Source organism: Mirounga angustirostris, unplaced genomic scaffold, assembly GCF_029215605.1.
Source record: "Mirounga angustirostris isolate CCGP_5_RB_7025 unplaced genomic scaffold, mMirAng1.0.hap1 SCAF_17, whole genome shotgun sequence".
NCBI lineage: Eukaryota > Metazoa > Chordata > Mammalia > Carnivora > Phocidae > Mirounga > Mirounga angustirostris.
In genome coordinates this window covers 42292642-42317976 of record NW_026991725.1, presented here as the reverse complement: position 1 = coordinate 42317976, position 25335 = coordinate 42292642, and the positions used below count along the sequence as shown (strand labels likewise).

Sequence of the window (25335 nt, the reverse complement as noted above, 5' to 3'; positions counted from 1 at the left end):
CCCACAAAAGGGGCTACCAGATGCTCGCAGGCAGATAAAGAGGCTTTATTCTGTCTTCTCCACCCCAGGGAAAGGGGTCTTTTGCCCAGGAACTGGCCACACGGGCCTTGCCCAGCAATGGTGACAAGCTTTCCACTCCCTGAGGTGAGCACAGGGCTGGATCGGGGAGCCCCACCTCTGCCTCCTGCAGAAGGTCTGTCCTGAGTGGTGGAGGTGTGTGTGTGGGGGAACAGGTGACCATCATCCTGGTCTCTCTGGGACCGATTCCATCCTGGTTTTTCTTCTGCTGGAATGAGTTGACTTGCGTCCTCCATATTTCCAAGTTCTAACCCTTGGGACCTGTGAATTTAATCTTATTTGGAAAAAGCGTCTTTGCAGATGTAATTATGGCAAGGATCTCAAGGTGGGATCACCCCAGATTTAGGGCCACCCTAAATGCAATGACACCTGTCCTTACCTGAGAAAGATTTAAGGCAGGCACAGGAAGAAGGCCACGTGAGGATGGAGGCAGAGACTGGAATATGTCTACAAGTCAAGGGATGCCAAGGATCACGGGACAACCACTGGAAGCTGAAAGAGGCAAAGAAGGAGTCTCTCTCCAGGTCTCTAGAAAGAATCAACCCTGCTGACATCTCGATTTCAGACCTCTGGTCCCCAGAACTGGGACAGAATACATCTCTGTTGTGTTAAGCCCTCCAAATTGTGGTAATGAGTTATGGCAGCCTAGGACACATGGCTACCCAGTATAAGGGATTTTCAGTGCTAAGACCGGGAGAATCTTGAGCAAATCGGGATAGCTGGTCAACCTGGCATTTGAAATATCTGCCATACTTTTTGAACTCGAGTCAAAACACATAAGCTAGCTTTGGCTCACATAGCATATGAAGTTTCTCTGGGTCACGACTGGTAACTTTCTATGTCACAGTTTCTACCCTGTCTGTCCCTCTGGTGTCAGCTTTGTATAGTATTCGGGGCCTTCTGCCTCAGAGGGCATTGATAGCAGGAGGTAGGAATGGACAGGGGGTGCCCTTGGCCTTCTCAGCAGTCCTGTGTGTCTTTGGGGGTGTGCAAACCCTCTACATCTCAGCTTCTCCTCTTTTGGAAAGAGGAGATGCTCCTAGCCTGGCCCTCAAACGGCTACATGATAACCTGTCTTTCAGCGGAAAGATGCAGCTGAACGACAAAATGCCAAGTGGTCCTCACCTTCCCGCTGCTTGCTCCTGAGCCGGGAGACACTGGTGGGTTCACCTAGGAAATTGCCAGCATCTGGGTGGCAGCAGGAGTCTGGAAGCTTCATCCTGGGAAGAGAGTTGGGCTGTCCTGTGGAGAATATCTACTGGTTTCCTCTTCCTTCTGCTTCCCCATTTCCTGCTGGACCAAACCAGGGGACCCGCTGATTCTCTAAGCAGTGAGACAACCGGAAAGAACACAATCCCCACCACCTGCTGGACCCTGTTTTCCTTGTTATGGATATAGGTGCTCAGGGGGCTGCAGTATTGACCCCAGAGCACCGCTGTGGGCACCTCCTACTCCCTGACCCCTTGGGGCTGACTCTGCAGCTGTAAAGGAAAAGTCAGCTTTGTCTTGACACCGTGGGAGCCTTGCCCGGATTCATCCTGAGCTCTCCTGCCTTCCCACGGTGGTCAATCGCAGGAAACCTCCTCTGATGTGCTGAACGCAGCCCAGGAGCCCCCCAGAGCCCTTCCCACGGTCTTTGGCAATGCAGAGCCCTGCGGCTCGAGATGGCGCTGCCCCCGGGGCCGAGGCCTGCCCCTGGATGTGACCTCTGGAAACATAGGCCAAGATTCTTTTGATCTCACAATTTCTGGAGTGCAAGTATTTAGAAATGTCTTCCGCCCCAAAGCTGGGGTGGCCAGGTGCCGGGGAGGGGAGGCAAGACTGAGGAGCGGGGTGAGCTGTGGACAGCCCCCAAAAGGGGACCCGTTTGCATGTGGAGGGGCCGGGAGACAAACCTTCTTTTCTTTTTCTTTTTCTTTTTTTTTAAGATTTATTTATCCATCTTATTTTTTTATTTTTAAATATTTTATTTATTTATTTGTCAGAGAGAGAGAGAGAGAGAGCACAAGCAAGGGGAGGGTCAGAGGGAGAAGCAGGCTTCTGGCTGAGCAGGGAGCCCGATGTAGGACTTGATCCCAGGACCCCGGGATCATGACCTGAGCCAAAGGCAGATGCTTCACTGACTGAGCCACCCAGGCACCCCTTATTTATCCATTTTAGAGAGAGAGAGAGAGAGCGTGAGAGCGTGGGGGGGGGGGGGGCAGAGGGAGAGAGAATCCCCAAGCAGACTCCCTGCAGAGTGCAGAGCTGGATGTGGGGCTGGATCTCACCACCCTGAGATCACGACCTGAGCCGAAATCAAGAGTCGGACACCCAAACCACTGAGCCCCCCAGGTGCCCCGAGACAAACTCAAGAGGCTGGTCTTCTATTTTCCTCACATACTGTGTTGTCCATATAAAATAATACATGCTCCCAGTAAAAAAAATATATTTATATTTTGTGTTTTCGTATATATTTAAGATACTTTAAATATGCTTTTGTATATTGTGTTTTCCATACATATAAAACATACGCTCCCAGGAAAAGCAGCTTATAAAATTGAGCTCTAACTTACATTAAGTAAAGGGTACGGATCTTAAGGAGAGAGCTCGGCATATTTTCACGCGAGTTGATGTCTGTGTAGCTACCGCTCTGAGAGGCACAATGGCGTGGGGAAGGCCTCCTCCAGCCCCCAGAGCTCACCTCCGTTCTCACTTGCAACCCCACAGATTGGTTTGGCTGTTTTAGAAATCTGTATAAATGGAATGGTACGGAATGTGCTCTTTTCTGTCTGGCTCATTTCAGGTAGTATTCCGTTGAGTGTCTACGCCACAAATTGACTCCTTTTTTGTTGACGGGACTTGGCTAGTGTCCCATAGGAGACATCCCAGGTAGCGCTGTGGTGAGCTCCGCATAGGAAGTGGGAGCGAGAGGACAAATAAGACACTTTCCTGATGTGAAATCTGTGGGTCAGAGACCAGCTGCTCCTCCCGAAACCCTGACCCACAGGCGGCCGGAGAAATTAGGACCCTGTATTTGAAAGGCATGGAAAGGAAATAATTTTATACCTACAGCAAAACAGGTAGATGGTTCTAGTGATGTGAGTTTTGAGACTCAGCAGCTCAATCATGGCGTTCCTTTGCTTACATACCTTCATTGCACAATGTCAAAAGGAAACGTTTGTTTGATTTTGGTATGCACTTTAGAATAAAAACCCCAGAACCAGAAGGCACCATCATTCTCCATCTTGTTTCTCAGGCCATCTGCACCAACTTACCACAGCACCCTTGCCTTCTGAGCCTAGACTGGACCTCAGAATCCTTCCTAACCAAAAGCTCCCTGCGGTCAGTAGTGACTTGAGTTGGTGTGAGTTGAAGCCTTGCTGCCCCCACGATGGCATGTCATCTACTATTGGGTTGAGGAGAGGGTAGAGGTGGGGAGGAGTGTGGGGGAGTGGGTTGGGTTGAAGAGGGGAGTGGGGACGGGAGAGGGCGGGCCAGGAAGATTCATGATAAATATGGAGATCCAGTTATTGGAGCAAGACCTGCATTGACCATATCTGTTGGTTCCTGTCTGGGCTTGTTGGCCCCGCAGGTGGGCTAGTTTGGTGACGAGGTTGGGGCCTCCCCAGGACAAAAGAGAGAGGGGCAGGGGGTGGGGGCCGGGGTGACAATGGGCAGCAGCTGCTGTTCCCCTCTCCAAAGTCTCTGATACCTTGCTCTAGGGTGGGCTGGCCGGGGCTTGGGTGCAAAGAACAGACTCTTCAAACACCTGGTATCTGAAGCTGAAGATCTTTAACGACAGGACATTTTCCTCTTCTCTTTCCTGTAAAGAGCAGCTTCCCCCTCTGGCTTTGGGTGGCTTTGCATTTGAACTTGGACATGCTGATGTCTCTTCCCACAGCCCCTTGCTCATCCTTCCAACTAGTTCTCTGGTTCTGTGTCCCCCCAACATCCTCTCTCTCATCCCTCTGAATAATGAAAGGTTTCTACATAATCCGAGGGAAGGATTTTAAGGTCCAGATGACCAGAGGTTGCAACCTGAATGTCTGGATGGCTAAGTGGGTAGCATTAGGCGCCCCGGACACTCCTCACCCACTCGTCTCCTCCGTGTGTGTGTGTAGGTTCACACGATTCTCTGCGCACACAATCCCTTTGTACCGTATGTACACCACAGACACGGCATTGAAAAGCCGAAACATCAAAGCTCTGTTACATCTCAAGCACTGAGCACCTGCTGGACAGGTGGTGGCCTGGGCGCCAGGGGAACACCAGCAAATAAGACAGGGTCGCCGCTGCCTTCAAGGAACTTTGCCCAACTCCCAAACTGGCAGGCATCCTTCACCATCCAGATGTGATGTGTGGCCAGTGATCAGCCCAAGGTGGGTCCTTTTTTTTTTTAATTTAAATTGTGGTGAGATGTACACAACATAAAACCACTAATTACATTCACACTGTTACAACCACCACCACCGTCTGTCTCTGGAGGTGTTTCATCGTCCCAAACTGACAGTGTCCCCATGGAACACCAGCCCCTGACAACCTCTCAGCTTTCCGGATTCGACGACTCCAGGTACCTCACGTAAGTAGAATCCGAGAGGATCTGTCCTTTTGCAACTGGCTGATTTCACCGAGCACCGTGTCCTTGAGGTTCCTCCATGTGTAGTCGGTGTCAGAATGTCCTTCCTTTTTATGGATGAATCAGATTCCCTTGTCTGGATGGACCCCATATTGCTTACCCGCTCATCCATCGATGGCCAAAATGGGGTGCTTCCGTCCCTTGACTGTAGGTGATACTGCTTCTGTGGATCTGTGGACATGGGAGGTACACATACTAACCAGGGCTTTTAAATATACTGAATTGTCAACATTTAATACTTGGGAGATTTCACCCTCCAAGAATATCCAGTGTCCAGCTTCTTGTGAAAGATAGGGCACTGTGGCCACACTGGGCTGTGGTCCTGTGTGTCAGTGACCGGCAGTGAGCAGCTCCTCATCCCGGGACAGTGGCATTCGGACACAGACCAGAGGCTGACTGCCGTACGTTATAGTGCTTACGTTGTTGTTTTCCTTTTAGTCGAGTTAAAAAAAAGCCAAAATATTTCCATTACCTGCGTCTCTATCAAACGTGGAAAATAGGAAACAGGTGGAAAGGTCTCCATGTTTCGGGGAGAGAAGAGTATTCCTGCGTATGGAGTATGCACGCAGGGTAGGTCTGCGGGCCAAGAGCCCAGCGGATCTGGTTCATCCCCAGCAAACGGGTCCCTCTCCCATTTTGATTTCCCGCAGGGCATTTTAGTGGACCTCTGGCTGGGTTCCGGATGAGGCTCAGTTCTACTAGTAGGTGACTAAGTCATCTAGGTCATGATATCCTAATCATGGGTTTGATTTCTGATCAGTGGAATCCTAATCGCCCCCACTGCGAACCTGTTAGGCATAGGAAGCAAGCAGGTGTGGACGGTTGAGTGGTGGCCGCTGGGAAGACATGCGCAGGTCCTGACCCTCCTTACCTCTGAATGTGAGCCTTTATGGAAGAGGGTGCTTGCGGATGTAATTAAGGATCTGGAGATGACATCATCCTGGATTAACTGAGTGGGTCCTAAGTCCAATGACAAGGGTCCTTCTAAGAGACGGAGGAGTAGAAGGCCCAAGCAGGAGGGGCAGCCACGGGACCACAGAGACAGAGACTGGAGCGAACAGCCACAAGCCTGCAGGTGCGGGCAGCCACTGGGAGTGGGAAGGCAGGAAGGATCCTCCCCTACAGCCTTGAAGGGGTGGCCCAGGCCGACTTCTGAGCTCCAGAGCTGTGAGAGAATGAGTCTGGGATGTTTTAAGCCCCCCAGTTCGTGCTCATTCTTACAGTGCCAACATAGCGGGTGGCCAGATTCTCTCTGTGGGTGAAAGGGAAGCGTGGCATCCTTATGGATGCAGGTGACGCAGGATACGAACGCTTTGGTTGCATGGTGGCCTCTGTGGTCAGTATAACAGGACAGGAGGCCTTGCTCAGCCTACGTACTAGCAAAAGGGCAAAACTACATGAATCCCCATTTTAACCAAGAGGAAAATGGGCACAGAGAGGATGCGATTTACCCGGGGTCTGGTACATAATCCATGGCAAAACCGAATATGGGATCCCCCCCCCCCAAAAAAACAAAGAGCAAAGTGTAGGTAGTGATGATGAATGCTTCTCACTCAGGGTGAGAGGAGGCAGGAGGGCCCTGGCTTTTCAGGTTATCTTTCAAAAGAATTTTCAGGTCCACATAGCACCTCTTTGCAGTTGGGAATTGTGGGTCTTTAGGATGAACATCCGTCTCTGTTCTTGCTTACGGGCCATTTGTATTTCTTAGAACTGACTGTAACCACGTTTCATATGAGAAAAGCAAACTTCTTTTGAAAAGGACATAAAAAAAAGAAAATGATGTAAATAAGAAACACTACTTGTTTAATGAAGTCTTAAGAGTAGCGATATCAAGAATCACATGACCAAAAGCAAACCCGGAGCCAGAGACTTTTCAAGGCCAGTCCTCCCTCGCGGGTGTGGCGCAGGAGAAAGGACTTGTCCTGGACAGACACACCGGGCTCCCCACTGCCAGGGCCGGACGCAGCGGATTCATGCTTGTGGCAGGTGCTGTCGTCTGCCTGTTCACCTGAGGCTTTCACACAACACACCGGCCTTCCCGAGGGCTTGTCTCTGCGGTGTGGTTGACTCAGAAAGGCTGGTTCTTGCATTTGTTTTCCAGAATGAGTTTCTCACAAGGAGCTGCTGGTTAAAAGAACCCCTTCCCTAGTTAATTCCAGATGGGGAATACATTCAACCTGCATATTTTATGAGGAGGGTAGGAGGTATCCGTTAAGGTGTTCTCTCTGTTTAAAAATCAAGCAATCTGAAGATTGCTTCAATCTGATGATTGAAAAGTGTCGTTCTGCAAAGTGAGCCAGCAGGAGGCACTTCACCAGGATTTGCCCTCCCTGCGGCAGGGCCCCCCCCCCACCGCAAAGCCTTTTTTTTTTTTTTTGCTCCAGGCAATGAAAGGGAAACTTTGTTGAGGCCCCAGGTCCTTGGGCTCGGGCAGGAGGCCACCCTGCGGGCGAAGGAAGAGCTGGTTGAGGGGCCTTATTTGACCTCTTTGGGGCACGGGTTGTTGGTGTGGCGCAGTTGACAGCCCCGGGGATGTCGCCGAACAAAATGCTTGCCGCGGTTCGTCTGGTGGCAGTTGTATTTCTGGGCCAGTGTGTGAAGGGAAGGCTCGATGATGATGCCAGCCTGCAGATGAAGCACCAAGTGCAGGGTGGACTCTCTCTGGATGTTGTAGTTGGACAGTTCTGCCATCTTCCAGCTGTTCGCCCACAGAAATCAGATGCAGCAGGTCAGGCAGGATGCCCTCCTTGTCCTGGATGTTGGCTTTGACATTCTCAGTGGTGTCAGTGGGCTCCACCTCGAGGGTGATGGTCTTGCCTGTCAGGGTCTTCTCAAAGATCTGCATGCCTGCGTCCGCTCGTGGTAGGGAGAAGAGGACTTGACGCTTCTAAGAGGATTGGCGCACTGTACGGCCCGGAGAAAAGCTTCATACCCCTCCTGCATGAACTCGGGTTTGCCCAGGAAGATCATCCACACACCTAAGTCCTCATGGGATAGCTTGGGCTGGCCCAGAGGACAGGCCTCTCTCTCAAAGGCCGGCTCGCCCCCCGGGACCCAGGCCAGCTCAGAATCCTGGCCCCACATGCCCAGCTCAGCAGACCTGGCCGTTGTGTGGAACCTGGTCCGTGTGGACAGGCTCTGGGTCACCCCCTCCCATACCTGGACTCTCACAGCCTCCTGCGCAACCAGTGGGCCGAACTCTCAAGACAGCCCCAGCAAAGCCTTAAGAAGGCTGGTGCTCACTGGAGCATCCCTGCCCACCTTCCCTGAGCCTCTCTGATGGAGGATGGGGGCTTAGCCAGGCTCTGGGGGTGGGGGGGTGCACACTCAAGCTGCTCCTCCTGGCTCCCCTCCCCCAGCCCAGCCTTTGGGTCCCTCCCTGGCGGCATATTTATTAGCCAACCAGAGGACCAGGGCAGCTCTGGGGAAGCCAGCTAAGCCGACTGAGCCCTGCTATTGAGGCTCCCTGGCCTGAAACACAGCCCCTACTTGCAGCCTCCCTGCTTTTTGTTTTGATTTTTGGTGGGGTCCCGGAATCTGTTTTTTTCAAAAATTGTGCTAAAATACACAGAACATGAAACTTACCATTTTAACTCTCTCAAGCGTATAATTCAGTAGCATCTAGTACCTTCAAGATGCTATACAAGCGTGACTACTCTCTGGTTCCCGGACATTTTCATCTCGCCACAAGGGAGCTATACTCACTCAGCAGCTGCTGACCAACCCCCCCAGCTCCCCCCCCCCAGCCCCGCAGCCCTCCCCTGCTTTCTGCCTCCTAGGATTTGTCTATTCTGGACATGCGGCAAAAAAGGAATCCTGTGATGTGGGGCCTTTTGTGTCTTTCTTCCCCTCTGCGTGTCTCTGAGGGCCATCCATGCAGCGGGGGGGCGGGGAGCGGGGAGGGGACTTCCCTCCTTTCCAGGGCGTGTCATGTCCCGTGGTGGGGACGCACCGCACTTCGCTGATCCCTGCTTCTGTCTACACCCGTGTCTTTGGGCTGTTTCCACCTTTTGGCAATTATCAAGAATGCTGCTATGGACATTCGTTCCTGGGACATGCACCAGCCGTGGCACCCCTGGTCACCCGCGCCTGCGTGTGTCCCCTGCTGAGGAAGCCCTGGCCTGCTTTCCATGTGGCTGCCGTGCCACGTCTGCAGAGGCACCTGTCACTTTCCTTTCTTTCTCTTCTTTTATTATGATGGTCCTCCTTTGGGTGTAAGGTGGCATGCTGTGGCTTGGACTTGCATTTCCCAGGTGAGTGTCCTCTCTGCGCTCCTTGGTGGCTTGCTTGTCACCGACACCTCCTCCGATTCTTGGGTCCAAAAGGAAGTAGAACTAGGTCAGCGGCCTCCAAGCTGCTTTGTCCATGGAGCCCTTGCAAGAATTTGGAAAAATGCCCTTTTGGTACCTTTTGAGGTTGGTATCTACCGTTTTTTGTCATTAAGTTCACAAGGGTGCAAAGGATGGGATTTCTGGTGTATTGTAAACACCAACTTTTACTTTATTTTATTTTATTTTAAGATTTTATTTATGTATTTGAGAGAGAGAGAGATTGCAAGGGCAGGAACACAAGCAGGGGGAGTGGGAGAGGGAGTAGCAGGCTTCCCGCCAAGCAGGGAGCCCGATGCCGGGCTCGATCCCAGGACCCTGGGATCATGACCTGAACAGAAGGCAGAAGCTTAACGACTGAGCCACCCAGGCACCCCAAACACCAACTTTTAAAAAATAGAACAGTTCCTCGCTCGGTAGAAGCAAAACCTGACATTCTGTCCTGCTTTCAAGGTCATTGAGTAAATCCTGTTCCTCAGTCACAGACAAACCAAACCAGCAAACCGCTTTGCACCCTAGGATAACCCCAAATCTCAGCGTCCCCCAATAAGAAAACCCTGTTTATTTCCTGTGAACCTCTGATAATCAGAATTTTAGCCCTGACCTTTGCTCTTCCTGTCGTGTGTCCTGATCTTTAGGATTAGCATAATCATGTGAGAAAGTGGCCGCTGGAAACTCGGTTTTCTTGTGACTTTTTTTTGCCTTTTAAATACTTGATGGCGTTTTTTGTTTGGTGAAGTCAGCCTCCCCTGCACTCTTTGCAAGAAAAGTTTCTTTTCTTTTCCTAAATGCAACTGCCTCCCATTTCCCTGGGGCCATTCTTTTAAATATATCAAATGAAATGTAAATAATGTAGTGAAGTGACCTCTGAGACCAGAGAGACCAGAGAGATAGACAAATTCTTCTTGGTTCTTCTCTCTTTCACCTGGGGGGGGGGGGTCCTGTCTCACTTCTTCCCCTGAATTTTATTTTAATAAAAACATTTTTATGTTTGAAAGTAATTCACTGATCACTCAAGCATAGGTTTCTTTCTTTCTTTTTTTTTTTTTTAAAGATTTTATTTATTTGACAGAGAGAGATACAGCGAGAGAGGGAACACAAGCAGGAGGAGTGGGAGAGGGAGAAGCAGGCTTCCCGCTGAGCAGGGAGCCCGATGTGGGACTCGATCCCAGGACCCTGGGACCATGACCTGAGCCGAAGGCAGGCGCCCAACGACTGAGCCACCCAGGCGCCCCCAAGCATAGGTTTCTGCAAGAAAAGCATAATTTAAATTTAACGTGTTATTTCCGGCAACTCTAAGGCTCTTAGTATGAAAAAAAAATTATTCTGGATTGAGTAATGCAATTAATCAATTGACCAAACAAACGTAAGTATATTAAATTGTGGTATATATTTATTATATATGTAATATATAATATATAAATACAATATATATAAAAGTTAAAATTTTGAACTGCACCTTTTTTTTTTTTTTTAAAGATTTTATTTATTTATTTGACAGAGAGAGAGACAGCGAGAGCAGGAACACAAGCAGGGCGAGTGGGAGAGGGAGAAGCAGGCTTCCCCGCCGAACAGGGAGCCCGATGCGGGACTCGATCCCAGGACCCTGGGATCATGACCTGAGCGGAAGGCAGACGCTTAACGACTGAGCCACCCAGGTGCCCCTTGAACTGCATCTCTTAATGAGATGGATGGAGCTGCATGTTTTCAAATAGTTCATATGTCTTTGGGTGAGTATTATTTATTTCCTAAGACTTGGTTCATTCCTGTTTTCATTTATTAGTGTAGACTATGAGAAAACTTTATATCAATTCACACATGATAATGGGAGAGTTTTGCTAGGGCTATGTTCCTCCTCTTTCTGAACTTTTTTTTTTAAGATTTTATTTATTTGAGAGAGAGTGAGGGAGGGAGCACGAGGGGGGAGGGGCAGAGGGAGAAGCAGACTTCCCGCTGAGCAGGGAGCCCATTGCCGGGCTGGATACCAGGACCCAGACATCACGACCTGAGCCAAAGGCAGTCGCTCAACGCACTGAGCCACCCAGGCGCCGCTTTCTGAACTTCTTTGGAGATTTAAGTCAAAAGCCACGCAGTGATTTATCACCAAAAACAAAATTTAAAAAATTGACTGGATTAGGTTCTCTTCCGCATGAATGAGATACCGGGATTTCTTGGCACTCCCGGTATGTGGCATGTGAGTGGCCTGGGTCCCTTCCTGGTCCCCAGATTCTCCCACCCTTCTCCTGCTCCTGCCAGGCGGGAGGGAGGGATGAGGAAACGGAGGTGTCCCCGAGGTCGCGGGTCCCGAGGCTCAGCGTCTCGCGGGTCCTTGCCGAATGAGCGGCCCGGACCTGGTCGCCTTCGGACACCGCCTGCTGCGCTTTGGTCGCGCCTGCCCCCGAGTCCCCGCGGATGGCAGGTGTCTGGGCGCTCCCGGTAGGCTTGGTGGTGGACCCCGGGCAGCCGCGGCGACCTTCCTGTCGGGGAGTGCGTGCCTAGGAGGCCACCCCTCCTCTGACGTGACCCCACAAGGTGGATCTGCAGAGAGGGTCACAAAGGGGAGGGGTGCACCAGCTTGCTGCGCGTGCGCGGACCCGGCTGCGACCCTCTGCGGGCTGTGCCTGCGAGTGTAGACGCCGGGGACCTGTTCCAACAGCGCATCCTCAGGTGTCCGGGTCCCGAGTGGGTTTAGGGTGTGTGTGTGTTGTACGAGGATCACGGTGTGTGTGGCTGGCATGGGAAGGGACGCGTACAGTGGGGGTGGATGCGGTGAGTGCAGCGCGAGTGATGCGTGCGCGCGTGTTACGTGTGCGCATGTGAGTGGTGTGCGTGCTGTTGTGTGCGGGTGTCCATACGGTGTGTGGGGGTGGGATGGGACAGGGCAGCGTGCGTGGGCGGCGCGCGCGGCGTTCCGTGTCGCGTCCCGCCTGCGCCCCCAGCTCCGGGCTCAGCGACAGCGCGCCGCCTGCGGCGCAGGCACCTCCCGCGGAGCGGAGCGCGGCGGGTAACCATGGCAACAGAAGCTCCCGCAGCTCGGCGGTCTGGGTGAGGGGCGCTGCGCACCCCGGACGGCGGGCGTGGGGGAGGGGAGGCCGCTCGCCCCCAGAAACGCGCGGACGAGCCGGGCTGCCCTGCGACACACCCTTGCGAATCACCTCTCGTTGACACCCCTCCTGATGGGGCGCCCAGGCCCATCCTCGGTCCCTGCTGCTTGCCTGAGGGACCTGGACCCCTCGCTCGGGTCCTCCGCGGGCCTGGGGCTGGGCGCCCAACGAACGAGTCCAGCTGCCTCGCCTCGCAGCCAGTAGATGCGCAAAGCTCTCAGTGCCGTCAGGTGCGAAGGCGCAGCAAGGCGGTCGGCTCCCGATCCTAAAGATGGCCTGGACCGCAAGCACCGCTGTGGGGCTTGATGATTGGCAGGTGCTCCTGTTGGGTCCCAGGCGGATGGGCCAAAGGGAGCCGCCGCGTTTGACAAAGGAGCCTCTTCAGTGGGGAGGAGAGGATCTGGGCCAAGCAGTTCCCTGGGTTCTGGGAAGAATAGACTTACTCGCCTCAGCGGAGAGCACCTGAGAGAAAGGGCTGGCCTGGCCCTACTGGGATTGAACTTGGAGATACCTGTGCTCCCCTCCCACTTCCGCTCAGGGCTAGCTGGTGGCTGAGGCTGCCTCAGTTGTAATCCTGTTTAACCTGCGGAGGTTGGGCCAGACCAGCTTCTATTCATTCATTCATTCATAACCTTTATTTTTATTTTTTATATTTTAAAGATTTTATTTATTTGACACACAGAGAGAGAGAGAGAAATCACAAGGAGGGGGAGTGGCAGAGGGAGAGGCAGAGGGAGAAGCCGGCTCCCTGTAAGCCCAATTCAGAGCTCCATCCCAGGGCCCTGGATCATGACCTGAGCCGAAGGCAGACGTTTAACCGACTGAGCCACCCAGGCTTCCCTATTTTTATTTTTTTAAAGATAAATTTAATTTATTTATTTGAGAGAGAGAGAGAGAGAGAGAGCACAAGCAAGGAGGAGAAGCAGAGGCAGAGGGAGAAGTAGTCTCTCCACTGAGCAGAGAGCCTCACACAGGACTTGATCCCAGGACCCTGGGATCATGATCTGAGCCCAAGGAGACACTTAACTGACTGAGCCACCCAGGTACCCCCATAACCTTTATTAAGTGCAATGATTCTCAAGTGTGATACTGTGGACAGCAGCATGAGAATCCCCTGGGAACTACTCAGAAATGCAGGTTCTCACGCCTACTCCAGACCTCCAGATCCAGACGTGTATGTGTGCTCAGGCTCACCTGCACAGCATCTGATCGAACAAAGAGCTTGGGAGGCACACAGATCCAGAGTGGCCTTTGTGCGTAGCATGGGGCTACATGATCCCTTCCCTCAATGGATCTGAAAGCAAACCTGATTTGGAAAGTTCTACTTCTCTTCTCTGAACAACCGGCATTCCATTGGGGCTCCCTCTAAAATTTGGGGAAACAAATACTCCTTGACCACGCCCCTAAGGTTGATGTGGTTATTTCAGAGGAGCCGGGGAAGGAGAAGCTGGAGGAACAGGAGGTTCTGAATTCCTATTTCAGAAGCTGCTTGAGAAAGGCTTCAAGGGGTGTTGAAGAGCCCGAGAGTGCCGCCTCCTGGTGACAGCATGCGGGGCTGGCTCTACAGGGGCGAGGCCTCCTGACAAAGGGGGCTTTCACTGTCCCAATCATACGCCCTGTCACTCTTGACCTGGCCAGTCAGTACTTGGATGTCCCACCCATTACTGCCAGCCCCTGGACTGGCTCAGTTGAACAAAGGCTTTGAGCTGACAGAGAGCAGTATATGGATGGAGCAATCAGTGTTGAGTGTCAGTCACCTCCATGTGGCTCCAGAATGCAGTGCTCTGCTCTGTTTCAGCTGGAGTTTTCTCCTGTTTTCGTTAGGCTGATAGTAAAATGAACTTTGTATGGTCAATTACAATGTTAGTTTTCAGTAGTGTCCTGAACTCCCCTGGAGGGAGTCTCTGGACACCTGCCCCGGGGAGACCGAGTGCTGCCCTCCAGAAGTTTCCGGGGCTGGTCACGTGGTTGGGAGCAGAGGGGAGGCAGGCGAGAGCAGGGGCGGCCTCCAGCAGGTTTGTCTCTGGCTCCCCTCCCTTACTATTTATACATTCTGTCCTGTCCCCCCGCCAACCGCGCTATTTTTCCTTTAAATTAACTCATCCTTCTTAAGTTAATTTTCAAAGGAAAAAAATGGGAATTAACAGATATAAATGCAAAAATCAGTAGTTCTCACAGCAAACTAAAGGTGATCATAAAAGCCAAGACAATGCAGAGAGACCCGTGGGGTAACATTGTACCTTTTGATACATTGCCCACCCCAGCTCCGAGCCTGGGCCCCCTCTGTGCTACAGCAGTGAGGCGTTTAAGGCTTAGTGTCACTGACCCCAAACTTCCTGGGAGAGAAGCAAGAAGGCCTGGAGGGGAGCTGAGAAGAGAGCAGCTGGGACTTTCTCCCCAGCCATTCCCCGCCTCTTCATTAAGTCCTAAAGCAGAACACGTGGCAGGTGGGCCTTCGCAGGCCGGGTCCTGTTCCAAGCGGTTTGCAAATGATAACTCATTTAATCATCAGGACTAGCCTATGAGACGGATACTGCTATCATTCCTGATTTTACAGTGAGGAAATGGCCCAGGGGTTAGCAACTTGCCTGGGGCCGCACAGCATTGCATCAGTGAGTGTGGGGGTGTGGGGGCTCAGGGTGGTGCCCTGAACTCCCCCCACAGCTGCACAGATGGGAAATATAGCCTCACAGCACTGAGCCCTGGTTATTTTTCTCTTCGAAAAAGTCATTGAGCTATTCTTAAGAGTATCTGTTGGCCCATCCCCTGGAAAGTAAACTAGGCTGAGCAACCTAACAGGGCGCTCTCAGAGGAAGGCTGGGTGTCTTAGAGACCTGTGGGTCATGGTGGTTACTCCAGCAACTGTGTATGCTCACTGCTCTGCAGTTAGGAATGCAGAGGATACTCCCCCTGGTCCCCTCCAGCCAGATGGGGCCGACTCCCGAGGGCCAAGACCGGATCCGGGCCTGTCCAGAGTCAGAAGCTGGTGTGAGCAGGCAGGCTGGTCTGGGTATCCCAGCATAGGCTGCCACGGGGGTGGGGCATTTCTTCTAGGAAAATTATTGGATGCAGGGCCAGGGACACAGGGCCTTTAAGGCCAAGGCAGGACTCCAGGTCCGGGTAGCTGGTCAGGCAGCTGCCGAGGGTGAGCTGGGACGTATCCTGGAGATGGAGGTGGAGATCAAGTCATAGGTAGAAGAGGCCCAGGGAGGGGAGAGGGGGCTTCACAGGCAAGGAATAGGCAGGTCCTGCAAACGCATCCGTCAAAGGATGTGTCTCACGCTGTTACAGCTGGATTTGTTTTCCGGAGCTGCACTGGACAGGTCGGCACCTCCCACAGCAGTTTTAACTGTGCCCATGGCTACACCAGTGGGGCACCTGCCTCCACGCATTACCCTGGGCCGATCTCAGGGAGGCGCGCCTCTCCTTACTGCCCCGTGTGTTTTCAGATGAGCAGCCTGAGGCTGGGGAAGGTCAACTACCACCCCAAGGTCACAGCCTGTGGGTGGGGACAGACTGGAGTAGGAGCTGCTCTACTCCAAAGCCTGTGCTCTTAGAAAGTGGTCCTGAGATGCTCTGGTCTGCACAGTGTTCAGACTAGGGGGTGCACATCCTTCTTGCTCCTGGCCTGGCCACCCAGTGCCCTCTCTGGAGCCGGTCACTGCTCTTCTGGTGTTGAGAGTTCTCCAGCGGTATTTTTTTTTTTTTCTTAAAGATTTTATTTATTTATTTGACAGAGAGAGACACAGTGAGAGAGGAACACAAGCAGGGGGAGTGGAAGAGGGAGAAGCAGGCCTCCCGCCGAGCAGGGAGCCCGATGCGGGGCTCGATCCCAGGACCCTGGGATCATGACCTGAGCCGAAGGCAGGCGCTTAACGACTGAGCCACCCAGGCGCCCCTCTCCAGCGGTATTTTGATGTCTAGAGGTGCAGGGGTGCACACACTCTGTCCCCCTTCCCCTCCTCACCCCCACCAAAGGTGTCTACTATTTGCAGTGCTTGCACCTTATTTATTTATTTATTTATTTATTTGCAGAACAACGTGGCTTAGAGATTCTGGTTCCCTGTGAGTCCACAAAGAACGTTCTCATCCCACCCTTTGTGGCACCTCTCCCGGCAGGCCCACCAGGGGCTTCCCAGGGGTTGTTAGGCGGCCTAAGGCATCAGGAAGTCATCACACCTGGGGCCGACTGCTAAGGCTGTTAGAAAACCCAGCAGGCTTTGGAGCAAAAGGCCCGCAACTTACAGCTGGGCCCTGTGACTGCAGCGGCCAGGCTGTCCTTCATCCCCACCGGAGGTGCAGCCGGCCAGCCCGGCGGGGCGGGCACCAGGGCGGAGGCGTGCGGCTCGACGGGAGCTGGAGACCCGGGCCGCGTCCGGTCTGAGCGGGGGAAGGTCCGGACCTCCCCGCGCGGGGCTCCCGCGCGCCCCCGCGTGGCCGCGGACGGCATGGCTCTTGGGGCGGGGCCTGCGGGAAGACGGGGAGAGCGGGGGGGGGGGGGGGGAGGAGGCAGGGGGAGGGGGACCTTGTGCGTTCCCAGGCCTAAACCCGGGCAGCGGCCTTATTGCCAGCACCCAACGACTGAGCATGGGCTGGGGCTGGGGGGGACACTGAGGTCTGTGGTCAGGTGGGGAGACGGGCTCATCCGTGTCCAGCGGACTCACGCCGTGAGAGGGTAGCTTCTGGAGGCTTCCAGGAAGAGGCAGGCCTGGAAGAACAACTGTATGTTGGCTGGGGGGAAGGGCTGGGCAGGGTGAGGACAGGTCTAGGGGGAGGGGAGAGGAAGCAGGGCTGCAGGGAGGTTGGGAGTGGTGGGCGGTGGGCTGGGCAGGCAGTGGCCGGGACACTCACGTCAGGTTGTGAAGGGGAAGGGCCCCTGTGGGGACTCCAGACCCTCCGCTGGACCCAGGAGGGCATGCGTGGGTGGGGGTGGGGGTGGGAATTGTTGGGGGCGTTACACCCTTCCCCACGCTGGGGGCACGATCCTGGTCCTGGCTGGGGGTCATGCCACGCACACTGCAGACCCAGAAGGGAGGAGACCCCGAGGGTGCCTCGGTTTCCCCTGACACTCCGCCTGCTCCCGCCTGGGTAGGGAGGATCATAGGTCACGGTGAAGGGCTGCCCTGTTTCTCAGGTGAGCGACAAGTCCTTCGGGCACTGTGTTTGGAGTGAAGAACCTGGCCCACAAGACGGCAGCCCTCGCTCGGAACTGGATTCAGCAGCCGTGATGACCAACCCAACTGGGGAGGCTGTGCCCACGGCTCTGAGCTCCATGCTGGGCGTGGGCTTCAGCCCGATGGCCGACTCTGCGGTCTCTTCCTGACCTGGCCTTTGTGACCTTGCTTTGGGAGCTTGAAATTGGCCTCAGTGGGAGCACTTACACCACAGAGAGGGGAAAGGGCACACGTCGGGACTTTTACTGCTTTTGGTCTGGAGAGTGGGTTTGCTGGCAACCCCCCCCAACCCAGCGCAGTCACGGGTCTTCCCTGTGAAGCTGCCGTTTCCTCGCCTGCGAAGCCTGAGCCCACCTCTCGGGTGTCGTGGAGAAGAGGCCTGGGGAATCTTATTACATCACTGCCTCACGCAAGGACGGGTCCCCCTGAGCACAGAGCGCCAGTGATGGAGGCAGCTGAAAGGACTCCAGATGAGGACTTAAAACCAGTGTTCAGACACAGCTCTGTCGCTTCCAGGGTCCCGGGCTAGCCAGCTAACCTCTCAGGCTGCAGCGTCCCGTCTGGGTAAGAGGGGGTCTGGCAAATCATCTCCCTGGTCCCATCCAGCTCCACCATTTGGTGGCGAGAGCCCCCGCCCCACCACACACCCCTGCAGCCCCTCTGTCTTCTGGCCTCCGTCCCACCTCGGCTGCCACGTTCCTGTCTCTCCTCGGGGCTCAGTGAGTGGCTCTGTCCCTCCCCGGGCAGCCCAGGCCCCGAGTTGCAGATGCAGCCTTCATATCACATCTGAATCTGTCCCTGCTCACAAACCTTGAAAGGTATCTTGAACCTGTCCATTTTGCACCATCTCCGCTCTGCCCCCAAGATGTTCTGCCCAGACCCCGAGGGACTGTCCTAAGTTGCTGTCCCTCCTCCCGAGCCTGGCGGTCTTGTGTTCCTTTAGTCATTGGTGTCGAATCAGGTGCATCCCCGTGTCACTTGGCTGGGGGTCCCCGCTGCCTGTCAGGGAAGCCTGCTCCCTCTGTCCACGGAGAGCTCATCATGTACTGTCCTTGCTTACCAGCCTCCAAGCACGGGCCTCCCTTCTCGTCCACAGACACGAGGGCCAGGCCCACCTCGGGGGCTCTCACTTGCCCTCCCCTGCCTGGGGCCTCATCCCCCCGCTGAGCGAGGCTGGCTCATCCTCCTCATTCAGGTCTCCCACTCCCCGCTGTGGCCCAGTCCTCTCTCTGCCAGTGACACTGGACCTGGTCCGTCACCTCGTGCACTGATTTGTTCTCTTCCTGTTGTCCGCCCTCCGTGGCCCCTAAATCACAGACTCTGGGGTGCAGGGCCCAGGCTGCGTCGTTCACTGCAGATCCCCAGAGCCCAGACCAGAGCCTCACACCAAGCAGGCTCCCACTGTGTGGTGTGAGAAGGAATGGATGATTGGCTTCTGCTCTGGCTGGAGGGCCATGGCACCGCAGGGCAGGAACAAGATGGGGCTGTCACACAGCACGCCAAGTCCTTCGAGCTGGCTCCGTGGATGTTCCCGGACCCCTGCAGCCCCCCCCCCCACACCTGACCCCGATGGTTTCTGGGTACTCCCTTGCCCCCGGAGTACCAAGGCCTTGCAGGCAGGCAGCGAGGAAGCTGGGGAGGGTTCACATCTCACGGGCTGTCTGTCTGCTTCGGAAAGACCCGCTGCAAGCCTAGAGCAGTGCGGCTGGAAGGGGCTTGTGGGGGTCTCGAGGACTGACTCCCCTCTGCCGCGGTGTGGGGGCATGAGGCTGGAGCAGCAGGGAGCCCAGGCCCACCCTCCCCTCCACCTCCTGGGCTTCTGACCTTGAGCGGTGGGGCATTATGCGACCTTGACCAGAAGAATCACAGCCACCAGCAGTCCCGTCACCAGGAGGGGCTGGCCACTTGGCAGGAGGGCAGAGCCTGAGGAAATTCAGAGCATCCAGTGAATGAGGGAAGTGGGAGCAGGCCACCCAGCCCTGCTCCTCGATGGTGGGTCAGGTGCTCTCCCCACTGCCGCCCCACAAGCCCCCCGATCTCGACTCTCACCAAGGCCTCTCCCCTGAGGAGTAGGGCCAGCACACCTCCAGCCAGCCCCCCACTGGGGTCTGCCATCTTGTCAGCTCCCAGGTGACCTATGGCCCTGGGATGAGCCAGGGTGGGGGTGAGGGCGTGTTGGGGGGTGGCCGATAGAGGAAGACTCCTGGAGGGAGCCTCACATGGCCATGCGGGAGAGCAGGTCACAGGGAACCAGGAGTCTGGAGGTGGACTTCACCAGGGGGCCTGTCCTGTGGCCAAAGCACCTGCTTCTCTGGCCCTCAGTCTCCCCAAGGCTGCTCACTTCCACCTGCTCTTCCCTCGTTGCTGCCAGGGGCTTGAGTGTCAGGGGCTTGAGATGTTTCCGGGGTCCAGGACAAGGAAAGAACAGGCGGCCTCACGTGGCTGATGGCACTCCCTGGTCTGCAGCGGCCTGCTGGCGGAATGGGCAGCCCCTTACCTGAGGTTCCCTGGAGCGTGGGCAGCAGAGTGCTCAGGAGCCCGTCGTTGGCCTCGGGCACGATGCCCAGTAGATGGCACATGAGCTCGTACACATGGATGCTCTCGAAGGGCTCCACCTCCAGGCCCCTCTTGAAGCTGGGGCCTACGGCCCGGAAGATGGTCTTCATGTCCATGACTTCGTTGTGAAAACCGTGCTCTCCCTTGTTGAACTGCACGCTCAGTCTCTGCCGGGGAGGGGAGGTCCTGAGCCTCTGCAGGGACTCCCAGGCCAGCCCTGCCGTCTCCGGCAGCTGCACCCCTGTGGGGGCAGAGGACCCCTGGGAGGGGTTCACACGTGGGGGCAGGAGGGTTTCTCTGAATTCTGAGCCCCCAAAGATCCGCGGCCCAAGGGATGGGCCTCGGGGAAGACCTGGTAACCCAGGGGCAGACCCCAGGCACAAGGGGTGGTGCCTGTTCTCACCAGCACTTCCTTTCCCGAGTCCCTCTCCCCTGCCTGCACCTCCTTCCCCTTCGGCATCCCTCGGCTCTCCACTGACCACTGACGGCAGAGCGGGCTCCTTGCCCTCGCTTCTCTCTCATTCCTTATGGCCAGTCTTCCCACACTTTACCCTACACGCATGCACACACACGTACATGTATGCACACACATGCACACAAAGCATGTACAAAGCTCATACGCACACAAATCTCACACATTTACACCCATGTATACTACACGCACACACACTCCGATTGCATAGTGATGGGTGTGTCCCTTTGGTGGCCAGTGCCCCTCCAACTGGGGACTAGTGAGAAATAGGGGGTGCTTTTTACAAAATGGAAAGAGACCCAGCCACCCAGTGAAGGAGCCTGTCCCGAGCCGGGCACTGGACAGGCAGCTCACCCCATGGATGACGTAGCCAGGGTCACTGTACATGAGCAGGGGGGTGATCCTGGGGTTGCTGGCGTAGTGGAGGGATGTAGGGAAGGACTCCTTCTTGTAGACGTGGAGTTTGGGGTGGGCATCCTTGAGGACCTCATACACCTTGTCCAACATCCCTTCCTTGGGGAGCAGCATCCCGTTGGGCCCATAGTCCAGGAGCTCAAACTCGATGTCCTTGAAGGTGAAGTTGGGGAACGCATGGAACTCCACCAGGTCCGGGGCCTGCTTGTTGACGGTGGTCATGCCGTGGTCGGACGTGATGATCAGGTTGAGACTGCCCTCCAGGCCGCTCCTGCTGATGCTGTCCCGAAGGTAGCCCACCGTCCTGTCCACCTGCATCACCATCTCCTTCCTCTGCTGGGACTCGGGGCCATACTTGTGGCCCGTGGAGTCTGGCTCCCCAAAGTAGAGCGTGACCAGGTCCAGGCCCTCCTCGGTGAACCACTTCATCACCGTGTCGATGTTGGCCCTCCACTCCGCCTCATCTTTGTAGTTGTGCAGAACGCCTTCCTTCCGGCTCAGTGTCACGGCCATGCCTTCATAGGTGACGTTCCCGCCAGGGTAGAAGAAGGAGCCAGTCTTTAAGCCCTGCCAGGGAAGGCGGCATTAAAGCCACAGGCCTCCTTGGGCTTGCCCCCTGCCCGTTCCTGCCGCGGTCACGGCTTGCCCCCTGCCCGCCCGCCTCTCCTCCCGTCGGCTCACTCAGCCCTGCTCCCGGCGCAGGCACGGGTCTTTCTTTTGGGGGAGGCCTTTTATAACTCTTATGTTGCCACGGCTGATACTGATTTTATAGAGGAGAGATCAGGTGCCCAGTGGACCCAGCATTAGCGACCTAATGGATATAAAAGTGTCCCCAGATATTTGGCATCCTCCTCGTCACCATGGCCCTGGGTCCCCATGGCTGAGCTGCCCAATCAGCCCTCCCCTTCTGGCCTGGAGACTGGCCTCTCCCTACTGTATTCTCGTCCAGGCCCTTCTACCTGTGTCCCCTTGCCTGCCCTTCCAGCCTTCAGCCTGGTCATCCATCTGCCTGGCTATCCATCTGCCTTTTCATAAATCCATTGCTGCTTTATTTACAGATCCTGTCCTTTTTGAGCCATACGTCCAAGCTCGCCCTGTCTGCATGTCCGCTCCCCAGCTGCCCTTCTGTTTAGACCGAGCACCATGTGATGCCAGGCTCTTAGCTCTGGCTTTCTATGCGTGAGCCTGGCGTCGGGGTAGCTCCTTCCAGAGTAAAGGGACTCTGACCTGAGTAGACGCCCTGCCCAGAGGGTGGGTGTAGGCTCTGAAGTTCATTCTGGGCTCATCTTAAAAACCTCCCTTTGACCTTGTTGAGGAGCAGGCACACCTCGAGGGCCAGGAATTCCCCAGAGCACTGCAGGATGGAGGGGTTCCTGGCTCAACCCTACAGCCCACCCCTTACTTATCTTTCGTCCTCTGGAAGTTAGCGGCCCAGCCCCGGGAGGAATTCAGAAGGGGGAAGGCAGAAAGCTGTTTTATTGTTAGGTGCCTTTTTGTTGAGTGATCTTATTTTCCCTGTGTGGACCCCTCTCCCAGAGCCAGGGGCCCAGGGGCGCCGTTTTCCTTCCCGTTGGGAGGATGGGGCCCTCCCTCTGCATCCCAGGGCTGCAGGGAGGACTGGGCAGGGCCACGGAGCCTGCTGGTGGATGCTCATCAGCACCCAGCACCCACCACCCTCGGGGCTCCACTTAATACCCCTCCATGCTGGGAGCCCAGGATTCTGGGGGGGGGAGTAGGCCTGCATGGGTCTCACAAGGTCACAGCCTTTCTGGGCCAGGTCCTCCCTTCCCCTGTCCCCCGACTGCCGTCCGTGGGCTCGGGGCCAGCATTACCTGCCGTTGGGCTGTGATCCAAATGGGTATGCTGCCGTAGTCCCACCATGTCTGGATGCCCAGCGTGGCATGGTAGGGCAGCTTCACCTTGCTGGTGGTATTGTAGTACATGTTGTGAACCACTCCGTGGTTCTCGATGTATTTGCCTGTGGGGTGGGGGGAGGAGATGGCAGAGGGGAGGTAGGAGGTGGGAGGGCAGGAGGGAAGCGGGCAGGCTTTCGCACACGCGGCCGGGGGGAGCCCCCGTTCGGGGTCACAGGCACATCCTCTCCAAACCCGAGGTTCTATGACCTGTTCCCGTGGTTTCTCCACCAGCTAAATGTGCACACAGGGCAAACGCACGTGTGTGTGGATGTTATCTGTAGCCTCGTGGGTTTTAGCGAAGACCGGTAGTGACCCAGATGGTTATCAGGAGGGACTTAATGAGACAGCTATGGCCCAGTCATAAAGCAGAATCCCAGGCAGACATTTCAATGCACCACGTGGAGCTCCATCCATGAGTTATTTTCTAAAATTCACTTTTTGTGTGGGACACACATGCACTCGTGCTCAGAAGCCACAGGAGGAGGGACGATGAAGAGCATGCCCCCTGTCCCCCCATCCCCATCCATGATCTAGTAAGGAAACAGGTGGCATGCAGGAGGGGAGAACCAGATGTTTGCAGCAGGGGGCCCTGGTCACAGAATGCTGGCATACGGATGAGCCGTCCGTACTGAGTAGGGTCTCCCCCCAAGGTCACGTTGACCCGGAGCCTCAACATGTGACCTTGCTTGGAAATAGGGTCTTTGGAGATGTGACAAGTTAGGTTAAGATGAGGGCAGTCTGGGTCACGGTGGGCCCTATGTCTATGGATGAGCGTCCTCACAGGACGAGGAGAGACACACAAGGGGAAGACAGCTGGGGTTGGAGAGACAGGCCACGGAAGGGCCACGGAAGCGCCACGGAGGCTGGGAGCCGCAGGCAGTGTCCTCTAGAGTCTCCCGAGGGAGCATGGCCCTCCTGACACCTGCATTCTAGACTTCCAGCCCAAACAGAGCCATGGAGGGTTTGAGGGCATCTCAGGGGCCGCAGTGGGAAGAGCAGGAGCCTCAGGCTCATCTCTTCTGCCTGTCTGGAACCCGGCCACGCTCACTTCCTCCAGAAGCCCTCCTGGGTTGCCACCTTGGTTGGGGGTCACGGTTTAAAACGGGACTGCTGGGCATTTTGATGCCTTGTTTAAGTTCCCACCAACAGTGGGGCTTGCTGATGACCCCCTCCCTTGGCCGTGCTGTGTCTCCCAGGGACAGCATCCCCTCCTTGGTCTCCTTTGTCCCTGTGCGGTCCCTGGGGGGATGGGGCTCTGTGCACACACCAGGCTCCCTCTGTCGGTTCCGCTAGATGCTCAGCCCCCTCCCTGCCCCCAGGCCCCAGCCCGAGGCTGACGCTCACCAGTGACCAGGGTGAAGTGGCAGGGGCTGGTCATGGTGACAAAGGCTGGTGTCATGTAGTGGGCCTTCACTCCATCGAGCGCCATGGCATCCAGGTTGGGGGTTTGTACGTCCCGGTCATAGTTCCAGCGGAAACCGTCAAAGGACACCAGCAGCAGCTTATTCCGGGAGCCCTTCCTGCCGAGCGGAACCCCTGCCCCTGCAGCCAGGAGGGTGGCCAGAGCCAGGGCCAGGAGGACAGCCGAGTGCCCCATGATGGGCTTTCCAGACATGAGGGCGTCCGGTTGGTTCCTGCTGAGGAGCAAAGTCCCAAGGTCAGCCGGGCCGGTCTTGCCCTGTGCCTCCTTCAACACGAGACTGTGCACATACCTGATTCTCAGGATGCAGCCTGGGTCGCCGCGTGCCTGCCACCCTGGCCCAGCCCTCGGGTGGCATCTGCCTTTATTGCCGGCAGAGCCTTCTGGGCGGGCTTCTCCCCCCCCGCCCCCATGCACACGTGTCCTCGCAGGGAGGATGGGGACCAGTCCCAGAGGCCTGGAGAGCAGAAGGGGCCACTCCATCCCGCAGGCCTGTGTCCCCACTCCACCTCTCCTAGCCACTCTTGGCCCCTGTGCCCTGCTCACCCTGGCCCCAGAGCACTGGGAGGGGCCCCTCCAGCTTGTAAGTTGGGGAGAGCTCTGGGGTGCATGGGTCTCAGGCCTGCCTGGGTCAGGGCTATGGTGGGCTTCCCAGGACCTGGGAGTCAAGGGCCGGCAGCTCAGCCCAAGGCTGGCTTTGTCTGTGGGAGCCCCAGCTTGGGTGAGCCCCCTTTCCTGCCGTGCCCATGAAGGGGTGTCCTGGGATGAGGCAGCCACAGCTCCAGCCTGGTGGCCCGGATTAGCGCCCACCGCACCTGCCCCCTTGGGTCCCGTGGAACCTCAGAGAGGCTCACAGATGCGGGTGATCTCACTTGTGGACTTCATCACACGAGGCGGTCAGAGGGGGTCCCTTGTTAGCTGTGCTCATGGGGGTGTGTGTGTGTGCAGGAAAGGGATCCCTGAGTTTAGTGTGCGCACCCCCCCCATCTCTGCTCTGTCCGTCTCCCTCTCTCAGGACCTATGAAGCACGTTCTGTGAGCCAGGCAGGCACGGTTCTCAATTCGGGGGGACACAGCAGTGAATGAGACAGATGAGCGAATAAGGAAAACAGCAAAATAGTGAGGCTGGGGAGGGGCAGCACCCCAGGTGGCGGCCAGGGTCGAGTCAGAGGATGACGTGTGTGCACACGCAGAGAGGGTGAAGGACGGAAACAAGCAGTCCCCTGGGGCCACACTGCGCTGGAGGACCTCCCGGT

At 55.8% G+C, this 25335-nt stretch overlaps 2 protein-coding genes across 2 annotated transcripts; both read right to left on the bottom strand.

Moving 5' to 3' along the window:
* Positions 1–7171: 7171 nt before the first annotated feature.
* Positions 7172–7541, bottom strand: LOC123854674 (ubiquitin-ribosomal protein eL40 fusion protein-like). The gene is made up of 2 exons (XM_064583336.1): positions 7407–7541; positions 7172–7321 (listed from the first exon to the last, which is right to left on the bottom strand). The coding sequence occupies exons 1-2, from the start codon at positions 7539–7541 to the stop codon at positions 7172–7174; spliced, it is 285 nt and encodes a 94-aa protein (XP_064439406.1).
* Positions 7542–19132: 11591 nt separating this feature from the next.
* On the bottom strand, positions 19133–24257 carry ENPP7 (ectonucleotide pyrophosphatase/phosphodiesterase 7). The gene is made up of 5 exons (XM_045890164.2): positions 24005–24257; positions 22577–22722; positions 20685–21311; positions 19800–20025; positions 19133–19225 (listed from the first exon to the last, which is right to left on the bottom strand). The coding sequence occupies exons 1-5, from the start codon at positions 24255–24257 to the stop codon at positions 19143–19145; spliced, it is 1335 nt and encodes a 444-aa protein (XP_045746120.1). The 3' UTR covers positions 19133–19142.
* Positions 24258–25335: the final 1078 nt, after the last annotated feature.